The 10,627-nt window shown below is 38.2% G+C and overlaps 1 protein-coding gene across 1 annotated transcript in view; it reads left to right on the top strand.

Moving 5' to 3' along the window:
* LOC108238290 (cAMP-specific 3',5'-cyclic phosphodiesterase 4B-like) overlaps window positions 1-10,627 on the top strand; it is an 81,673-nt gene that overhangs the window by 27,632 nt on the left and 43,414 nt on the right. The window contains exon 2 of the mRNA XM_017420259.3: window positions 4,898-5,030. Coding sequence (XP_017275748.1) covers window positions 4,989-5,030 — 42 coding nt within the window. The 5' untranslated portion in view covers window positions 4,898-4,988. The remainder of the gene's footprint in view (window positions 1-4,897; window positions 5,031-10,627) is intronic.

The following is a 10,627-nucleotide window of genomic DNA, read 5'->3' as shown; positions in this document are numbered from 1 at the left end:
AAAAAAAAAAAAAAAAAAAAAAAAAAAAAAAAAGTGTGTGCTGTAGTCTTAAATGTGTTTTTGTTTTTTAAAGTGCATAGCATAAATTGACAATGTTTCATATGACTTTTTGCTTTCCCAAGTTATTGTGTCTGATATCCTTTATTTCAGTGATAATTTACATTAGTTTGATATTTATCATTTATGAAAGTGATAGACTCACAATCTGTCCAGGGTCTACCCCACCTCTGGCACAATGACCCCCAGCACCCCACGACCCTGCAGAGAAAAAAAGGGTAAAGAGAACGAATGAATGGTTCGAAAGCTGTATAACACCTAAAAAATGCTGTGACCAATTTTCCAAACAGGTTATTCAGGGCAGGTTGAAGAAATCAATATTGTGCTATATAGTTAAGACTAAAATAATCTTGTAACCAGCATAATATTTTGTTCCAATAATAGTTTCATATTTACTCAACAGCAGAGAGACTGAAAGGTTTATTCGGCTCATTTAATTTATTATGAGCTTTCAGTGTATTGTCAAAAAGTCCCTGTTGGCATATTAATACCCAAATTAGTGAAATCTCCTTCTGTATTCTGCTCTCGTCTCAATCTGTCTCACAGTCACAAATTATAACAGCCTCCTCCCTTGTAATGCGCACGAACTAAATCGATGCACAATCGTGCACCGAGGAACACTCATTTCATTACACTGTGGCCAACTAAATTAAAAGTTTCCAGACCCCCGTAGCTACATATTCTTTACCCATTCAATTAAGCGCCAAGCATAATTGTAGCAACCTTTGAAACAAACCTTGTTTACTCTCTTTGCAGGAGAGTCAATTGTGGTGCCCCTCCCAACTGCAGGACCAGGGGGAAAAAAAAGACTTTGTGCATTACTGTAATGATCACAATATGGCCACGCTCCAAATTTAGGGGGCAGCAATTTGAGTAAGTAGATGTGAGGACGGGGACTGGCAGACTCTGAATATGAGCAAGGACCTACCAGCATAGCAGCTAACAAGAATAAATGCAAGGAACAATTAAAATATTTTGTTTCCTTTAATGCGGTTTAAACAGTAATGATAGTAGAAAATGTTAATACAGACCAAAAGTGCTGACTGGCAGGACAGCTACAGTAAGTACTAGAGTTTACTTGTGAACATAAGAGTAGGGATTTTGAAAAAAAATATGCTGGTGAAATACAAATCGAAAAGTTGTTCAGCAAGGCCGTTTCACTCTGGATGTTGATCCGCTGTGCTTTCCACGGCCTATTATGTGACTAGATCACAGCTAACTAGGAAAACCTCCTTCATTGTGAAGGTAAGCATGACGCTGCAGCACTCTGTAAGTCAGCTGTATTTTTTCGCCACAAAACAGCCTTGTTAGAAAAAGTACAACCATTCCTGATAGATTGTTTGTTTCCCAATGAGGCTTGTTTTAGATCCTTGATGATCAATATGAGTGTCACAATACTACCATGTACACTCACCATCACGCCATGCCCTACACCATGGCTTGGCATGACTCCCAGACCGTGGCAGGATGCAGCTACATCATAAAAGATTATGACATGCAAGTACAACCCTACTGCCATGGGTATCACAACTGCTCTAGATTGTTGCTGTCTTTGCCACAATCTGCAGAATTTTTCTACATCCAGATGCAGACAGTTGTGTTTGTACTCTTTTGATCAAGAAAGGACAAACCCACAAAAGTCACTGAAATAACGTTAAACTGACAAACGTAACGATAAGAAAAGATTTACTAAAAATCAACTAATGAAGATCAGTCACTGTTTTTGAATTTTGGGTCACCAGAAAGAAAGAAAAAAAAATTAAATAAACAAATGACTCTGGCCTTGACAAAAAGGATGGCATTCCTAGAAATAATTTGGCCACAGGGACATGTTAAACTAAGGTGTGTCCTGTAATTATCATCACAGGTGTGTTTAATCTTATATTCAGTCAGCCTTCCTGTTTAAAAGGAGAAAAGTAGTCACAGGGTAGCATGGTGTGTACCACACTGAACATGGAGCACAGAAGGCTGAGGACAGAGTTGTCACCGGAGCTTAGAAAGACAATGATGGGCATCATGTTAAAGGTAAAGACTATAAGACCGTCTCCAAGCAACTGGATGTTCCTGAGACTACAGCTGCTCAGATTATTCAGAAGGTTAAGGTCCACAGGACTGGGGACAACATCCCTGGACATGGCTGCTAAAGGAAAATTGATGACAAACGGAAGAGACGGATGAGACGAATGGTAACCAAAGAGCTCAGAGCAACTTCCAAAGAGATTAGAGGTGAACTCCAAGGTCAAATGTCATCAGTGTCAGATTATACCATCCATGGGCACAACTTCTAAAACAAATGTTTGGTAAAATCTGACATCAATATCGATAAAATGTACTATTTCTTTCTTGTTGGTGTACCCACAATATTTGTATAGAAAAGTATGAGGAATTATAGTTATGCTGTTTAGGCTGTCTTAATGGATACATCCTTTTTATTTCTTCCAGTATTGAGTGCGCTCACATCTAAGATCTGTTTTATTAACCCTGAGAAATGATTGTTTGCATTTAAAGGGCACCAATGGCCCCAGTTTAACCAGACGTCCCACACTGAGTTGAACACATGGATGCAGAGTCTGCCAAAGAGAGTTTAATGTGGGTGGAACACAGCAGGGATCAATACAGACATGGAAAATATCGATGCATTGCTGTCACATTGATTAGTCACTCGTGTCTGCCTTGTGGTTATTTTCCGCCAACTGTGTTTGTTCTATTATTGATGAGTTTACAGTCACTGCATTCAGAGCAGGCTGACAGAACTGGACTGAAAGCCCTTCACTCACATGTACCACGCAATTTAGGATGCTCTCTTTTTAACGAAACATTCCATTAGTGTGTCTGTTGTACCATTAAAAAAAATTACACAGTAAATGAGAATTGTCCATTTTAGTTTAATTATCTTTGTTTAAATTTTGGTTACATTTTTTGTTAGGATTTTTCATTTAAAGGTCAAAAATCAGAGGAAAAATGACTTGTTCTAAATGGTGTGGTCAGATGAGAGCTGAAGGTTATCAGTAGTGCGTTTGCATTTTAACATTTTCTAATTATCTATTAACACAAACTGCTGCTGAAACATTTTCCCAAATAGTTTATAGTTATGGTTAATAAACCAAATTAATCTCTATTAGATTACTGTAGACCAAAGTTTGTCAAACAATTCACGAGTACCACCTTAGAAAATACTGCCACCCTGATGACAGACATTACAAACTGCTGTACCACATTCACATCTGATATGAACAAGCAAACTGTCCAAACCACAAACTCCGGCTGAAGGACGCAGGTTAAGATGTGGTGCTTTATGCATTCTTTGCTGAGAACAGCACCACATTCACTGCAGCCTCACAACAACTGAATTCGAAATTGAGATAACATCAAGCAAATTTCCTCCCTGTTTTGTTGCTCTCAGATCCTGTAGATAGCTCATTGATGCTGCTGAATTAGCCACTAGCAAACAGGTTTTACTATTGCTCAATTAGGTTTCCAAATGGCTTCTCAAAATATTCTGTTGCTTTACTTAAAGTGGCTTCCATTTGGAAGAATGCAATTTGCTTGAACCTCTTATTTCATTTAATTTTTTTTAGCTTTGTAGCTTTAAATCACAGTTCAAGTTTCAATAGTTAATCAGCTTGTTGTTTCAAGTTGTAAATAGTTGATATCAAATTTTTCTCATAGTACCAATAGTGGTACTTGTACCAAACTTTGAAAATCGTGGCTATTGTTGAGATATTTCAGTCTGGACTAAATTAATGGACACATTGTCATCCTTATAGGCGGCTCAGTAACAGATAAATGCTTCTATGAGCTGTTTATTTATTTACTGAACTGGTAGGATTCATTGTTTTGTCCATTTAACTCACTTAAAGCTGCACAATAATCAAATTGTAATTAAATCTAAATTTTGGCTTCCCATAATTAAATTAACCTTATTTGCGCTGCACCTTCAGAACACAAAGCTAAAGCAAATTTAGATGCTGCCTAAATCACCGTCTAACTCAGAGGTCAAATAAAAAAAATTGGTTGTTTACTTTTTTTTTTTTCCTCAGGAGGTTAAACCCAATATCTGCCATCACGCTGGTAACTGGGGTTAGGAGCACCAGTGTAGAGTTTTTTGTGAGTTCTCAATCTCAGAAGGACTTGTTTCATCATGAGAAACTCCCGTCTGTTGCCTCCTATGTCTGATAGTGGTTGAAAACAGGTTGAAAGATGTGTAGCTGGTAGCTCTTGGTAGCCCCCAGAGAACAGGATGCATTGAAGTATAAGCTCAATGCACAACACACCAAAACTGAACATAGGAATGACTACACCAGGTTTGATTGTGTAACATGAAGTTATGGTACACTGTTTGCTGAAGTGATGGACAGCTTTCAATGATTTGCATCACTTTGCAATAATAATAATATTAATAATTTGAGTTGACAAAATAATTGAAGTGTAATAGATTTCTGAATGTAGGACAATAAGAAGGATGAATTTTATTTTGAAGTTCAGATTTGCACATTAATGTCCCAAAACAATGCTAAAATCAACTAATAACCAAAATAAAGAATTGAGATAATTTAAATAATTGAGAATCATTTTGACCGTAATCAAGCAGACCTAATTTTACTACAGTATGACAGTGTGTTTGTACAAACTTGTAGTTTTTGAAAAACAAGTAATTGTGTTTTATGTAATTTACTCATTGTTTGTTTCCTATTTTTTCCCCCTGAAAATCTCTCTTAAAGCTGTTCAGTTTGCCAAACATTTTAACGTGCATTGAAAAGTTTTCTAAAGAGGGACACTAAGAGTTGGTTACTTTAACATTGTCCACCTTGCCTGCCCCCACCCTGCCTCCCTTCTGCAGTTGTACCAGTGAAGCTGCCCAGAGCAGGAAAAAGCTGCTCTTTCGGAGGGACGAGTCGGCGAGCAAAGCATCTCCTTGAGCATCCCTCGTGATGAAGAAAAGCAGGAGTGCTCTTGGGGTCACGCCCGGCGACGTAAGTGCTGATTTTTTTTTTCCGATCATCCATCTCTTCAAACCTAAACTCCTCCCTGCTCCGCCGCTCATGACTTTCTTTCATTTAAAATTATGCATCGCACCTTTCAAAGTTTACAGTGCCACAGTTGGTACACTTTCTGTAAATGTTGTTCATTTGCTTTGCATCAATCGTCTCGTCTCCAAAGCAAAGACACATTGAGCTCCAGCAGGACGACACAGTGGCAGCACGGTACAGGGTGTCCATGCGGCACTTTGTGACTCATAAACAGATGACTGTACTATACACAACAGACCGCTATCCAGCAGGGCACACTTCAGAAAGGGACACTGTGTGTGTGTGTGTGTGTGTGGATTCATGCTTTAGGATAATCTTTCATGTGTGTGTTCAAGAGAGATTGATAAAGATTGGGACAAGGAGTTACGAGTGACCTCAGACGAAGGAGGCAGAGCGGGAAGATGAAAGTAAAGACGGTGCACTCCAGGCAGCATTTAGGGGAAGGACTGATTGGCAGTGTGGATAAGAGGGGAAAGAAAAAGGGACACAGCTCTGACAGAGAGGTCCATCTGTTTCTCTTCTACATCACCGGTGTTTATGACTGGACAGGAAGGCCAGATCATTTACTTTGACATTTTCCAACTGGAAGCTCAGAGGCCGAGCCAGTTCTTGGTGATGAAAGTTTCCCTGCTGCGACGGCCTCCTTCTGCTCCCTTATTAAAATGTACGAGAAGGCAGTATGGTGTAAACATGCCTAAGGATATTATTGTTGTGTTTCTTTTCTAATCAGTAACTAAAACAGCAGTTTATTCTTGTACAGCAATACAGTAAGATTGTCAGGAAATGTTTAGTTCACAGACTAATTGATTATATATAGATACATTGGCAATATTATGTGCAATTTAGCCACAAGATTATGACTACCTACCTAATATTAGGAATGTCTCTGATCTGGGTGGTTCCTGGAGTGTTTGCCTGTTGGACCTTAGCAGTAGATCTCTGCGGATTGTTACATGAACGTTTTATGAATTGGGCTTGTGTCACAGATCCAGTCAGGTGATCATGTGTGGAGTTTGGAAGTGTGACTGTAGGACACAGATAATTGATCAGCAGTGTTACTCACTTTACCTGGAAGGGGTCAGACATGTTACAGCAGATTAGTGTATTGCTATTGATAGAGAGCTATGGTTATAACCCTAACCCCAAGTAAATGTTTTTTATAGCTGCGATGCATGACTTGAACCTCTGGGACCAGTATTGCCTCTATTGTTTGCACACCGTTTTCTAACAAAGAAGAACAAAAAGAAAAGATCAACGGAGCAAGAAGGAGGAAGATGCAGTATGAATCAAAACAGACTTTTGTAAGTGTGTGAGGAACAAACAAAAAGTTGATGGCAAATAGTGCAGAGCAGAGCTTTTTTTTCCCACGGCAGCACCGCTGCCATGCTCTGCAACCATTTCTTTAAGGAAAGTTTTAGAAGTAAAATTAATGACTTGTGTTACCTCCTTTTTAGATGATTTTTGTACAAACGTTTATATCAGTTTAAACAAGGTCTCATGGACAATTATTAAACGAACATCATTCAGTTATATCTGATAATATGAGGTGTTAGGAGCAGTAAATGTATAACCTCAAACATAACATTAGTATTTACCTAATGTAAATAATTCATTTGTAAGATATTTAATCCAATAGTTTATTTAGCATAATGCAGTGCTGCACTGCAATAGTAAATTATGAATAATTTTTTATAAACCATACACTTCTATTATTTTATTTCATTTCACTTGAAGCCCTTTTTAAATATGTGAACTTCCAGACACACTTTTTGGTTACATATTTGTACTTTATTTTATACTTTATTGTTTAAAAGTACAAAGATTACTTACATTTTAGTCTGTACTAACTAATGTAACATCACAGACTGTTGTTACTGTCAAATTTTATGATAAATAAAAATACTGTAACTAAAAAAAACTGATCACAAATTGTCCTGAGTGCAGGAAAAAGCTGACAATGATTTCAGTGACTGTCATCGTGTTCACTTGTGTTAACTTAGTGTACTTGTTTTATCTTCTTTATCTGTGCTTTAATAAAAATAATTATAAATAAGTATTTTATTTAGTTCTTTTATACTATTTTATGTATAAAATGATCGTTATTAAGCAATATGTGATGTTATTTAAGCAGCAAAAGTAATAATATTTGCAGTTTTGTTTTTAAATAGAAGCAACTAAGTGCATTTTAGAATTTGATGACAGTAACTCATATTTGTTGTAAACATCTCTTATCAGCACAGAGGCTCATGACATTCGGGGACAGGTACTGGGCTGGATGAGGCCCAAAAAAAGGCCCAGGTTTGACATAAATCCACTGTTTTTGGGCACATTTACCTGGGCTGCAGGTGGGCTGACAGGTGCAGAAATAGTGTCTGATGAAAGCTCACACCACAACTCTAACCTGCAGCTTATGAAACTATGCTTTTTACGTCCGAGTAGCTTCCTAAAAATGTCACAGATTTGATTAATTTCTTCCCTTTTTTCAACAGGAGAACAATTGACAATGTGTAGTGAAGCCAGCTAAAAACATAGGCTAACATGGCTCATCAGATAAGTCACATTTAAAAAAAAAAATCTGAGGCAAATTCTACACATCCTGTCTGTTTTATCTGCTTTATTCTTCCCGTTAAGTTCCTAAAATCTGACACGTGCCAACATCATCTTCAAAACATTTTTTTTTAAACTTCTGGTTGCAGATCTCCTCCTCCCTCAGTCATATCATCCATCACACTAATCTTTGCATATCACCGGAGCAATAAAACACTTCTTTATCTTTTATGTGTCAGTTTTTAAATGCAATGTAACAACATAACCGTGCAGCTTTATTGTTCTGCTGACTGCTATTCATTATGTTTCATCACACAGCGTCCCTGAGCATCTGTCTCCCACCTTTTTATTGAGCGCCCGGAACTCTGAAATAATCTAAGTCGAGCTTTTTCTCTTTTGGCTGTAGAATTCAACAATTCAGTCACCACATTAGAGATTCAGTCCTGTACCTAGCTCATCTACAGTTGCTGCTTTGAAAAAGGCTTTTTGGAAGCGCTCCAGGAAACGCAGGACTTTGCAGCCAACAGAGCCCTTTCATCATTATTAAGCAGACACCCACTTCACCTCTCTGTGACTGTAGATCCTCCGCTCTCCTGTCAGATTCATTGTTTTGAACTTGCTTCGTTCTTGCGTATATGTTACAGGGCTGTGTTTTTGTTTCACTAATATTCTCGTTCTAAAATGGTATTCTTATCTGACTCCTGGCTTACGTACAAATAGTCGCTCAGAATAAATCTGTTTAATTTAATTTTTATAATGCAGTTTAAACAGCACAGATCAATAAAGAGTTACAATTACGTGTCCCGAAGTCAGACGCAGTTAATAATAAACTGGAAGGATTTTTACAGGGAAATATTGACAACCAACTGTTCAGACGTCGGCTTTTAACATTAGGTTGACAAGAGGGATTGTGGGTGTATAAGGAGAGCCCAGATCAGTAGCCTGAGATGTCAGGTTTTGTCAGATTGGATTTTCAGTGACACTCCGGTACGGGAAGACTGGGTCTGAGAGAGACGGGGACAATAAATCAGACAAATTGCATTCCCTGAAAAGAGCAGGGGAGCCGGCAGGGCTGTCCTCACCGGCAATCAGCAAGGAAACACAAACTCCAATCGGCGCCTGTATCTTCTTTATTTATCTTGTCAGAAACCTTTTTCCCGCTGGTCCCTGTTTTGCAATCTTATTTATGTTCTGCTTTTACAAGAGGCGACTTTCACTGGAAAAAAGAGGCTCTTTGTTCCTTATATTGCTTCTTTTTTTATTATTAATCAGATAAGGCTTGTGGGTCTACCCTTATTTAGTGTTATTTTATTTTTTATCAGATATTTAAATCAATTAATAAAATACCATTTTTGGTCGGTTGTTATTGTGTTTTTGCAGTAGTGTTTTTTTTTTAAATTCTGGTGAAAGATTTCAAAGCAACAGAATTACAATGTTTTTTTGTTTTTTTTTGGCACTCAAGCAGTGATAGAAACAGTACGTTGTATCTATCACCACAAAACTTGCCACACAAACAATTTGAAGTTTTATGACAGTTTCTGTTTTGGTTTGCAAGACAGTTTTCAACTTGACGAGAAGTCTCTGGATATTTAAGTCCCGTTAGATCTCATGGCTCAAGATCTTGTTACACCCCTAGTCAGTATTTTATTATGGAATAGAGTTAAAGGTATAATCAATGTTTAATTAGATGATGTAGATTTGCTTTAAAATAACTAATAGAGAATTTTTAAAAGATTTGTTTTCCTTTCACCCAATTGTATTTTTGTTAGGCACAAACATGAAGAAGTGATGCATGGTTAGTGCCTATCCCAGCAGTCAGTCACTTCTCAGCTCATTCTTGCTAATATTGTTAGCGTCAGGCCTTCTCACTGGAACTGAACGTATTCAGCACCTACAGTATTGGTGCAGCTTTTCATCATTTCTTTTATTAACAGTTTGGGGCTTCAGTTGTCACATTAAAGGGTTCAGGACAACATGAGATTGGCAAATAAAAATTACTCTGTTCCCTGTGGGACATAAACCTAGGGTCCATGATCTTTTAGCATCTCTTTCTGAGCCTCCTACTGACCTAACAAACTAAAATGTTCAGATAGCGCTACCAGGACTTCAGATTGTAACAAACTGTCCGTGACATAATATGTGATCCCTTATGTTATTTTTAAACCTTATTCTTTTATTGCTGCATATCCCAGAGGCCTCCTTGGTGCTGTCAATCTGCAGAGGACCACTCAACAGTCCTCATAACCATTTGAGATAGTTCACCATTATTTGTTTTCACACTAGGGGTACGGTGGCTGTTTGCATGTATTTGATCTTTATTAGCTCCTGTTTCAAAGTAGGTGCTTTCTTGGCTCAATAGGATCACATGAGTGGCATAAGAAGTACAAATTGAATTCTCTTCCAGCACCTGCACCTTCATGCGCTACGATGTGCTACTTAGTTCTCCTGCACAAAGTAGAATGATCTGTTTCATGAGGCTTGGCTCCTGTAACTCTTTCTTCTTAATGTTTGTAGCGCTTTTTCAAACTGCTCTATAAATTAAACCAAAAACCCACATCACACAGCTCCAACAATGAAGCCCTTCATTGTTGTTGTTGGTGAATGTGACATGCTGCTCGAACTGTCGGCCAAGTGTTGCACAGTCACATCATTCCTCTGGTGCTGTGAAAGCACACACGTACAGTAGGTCCTTATAACCAGTCCATAGGGAGACTGACAAAGGTAACCCTCAGAGTCCTTAGAACTGTTTGGTCTGAAAGTGCCTCTTAATAGATTCAGGACTGAATGAGGGTCACAACAAGACTCACTGGGGAGGCAGGGACACCGACTCTTTAGAGCTCAGCTGCAGGTCCTTTCACTGCTTTGTTTCACAATCTGAGTCGGCTCTGATCACATGCCGACAGCGAGGGAAATCAGACCCAATTCTGTTATTTTAGATCCTCTTCCTTGTTATTACAGTTATTGCGTGTCAGTACTGTTGATAATGTTTACTC

The sequence above is a fragment of the Kryptolebias marmoratus genome, linkage group LG20, assembly GCF_001649575.2.
Source record: "Kryptolebias marmoratus isolate JLee-2015 linkage group LG20, ASM164957v2, whole genome shotgun sequence".
NCBI lineage: Eukaryota > Metazoa > Chordata > Actinopteri > Cyprinodontiformes > Rivulidae > Kryptolebias > Kryptolebias marmoratus.
The sequence above is the reverse complement of the archived record's forward strand: the minus strand, read 5'-3'. Positions and strand labels throughout refer to the sequence as shown.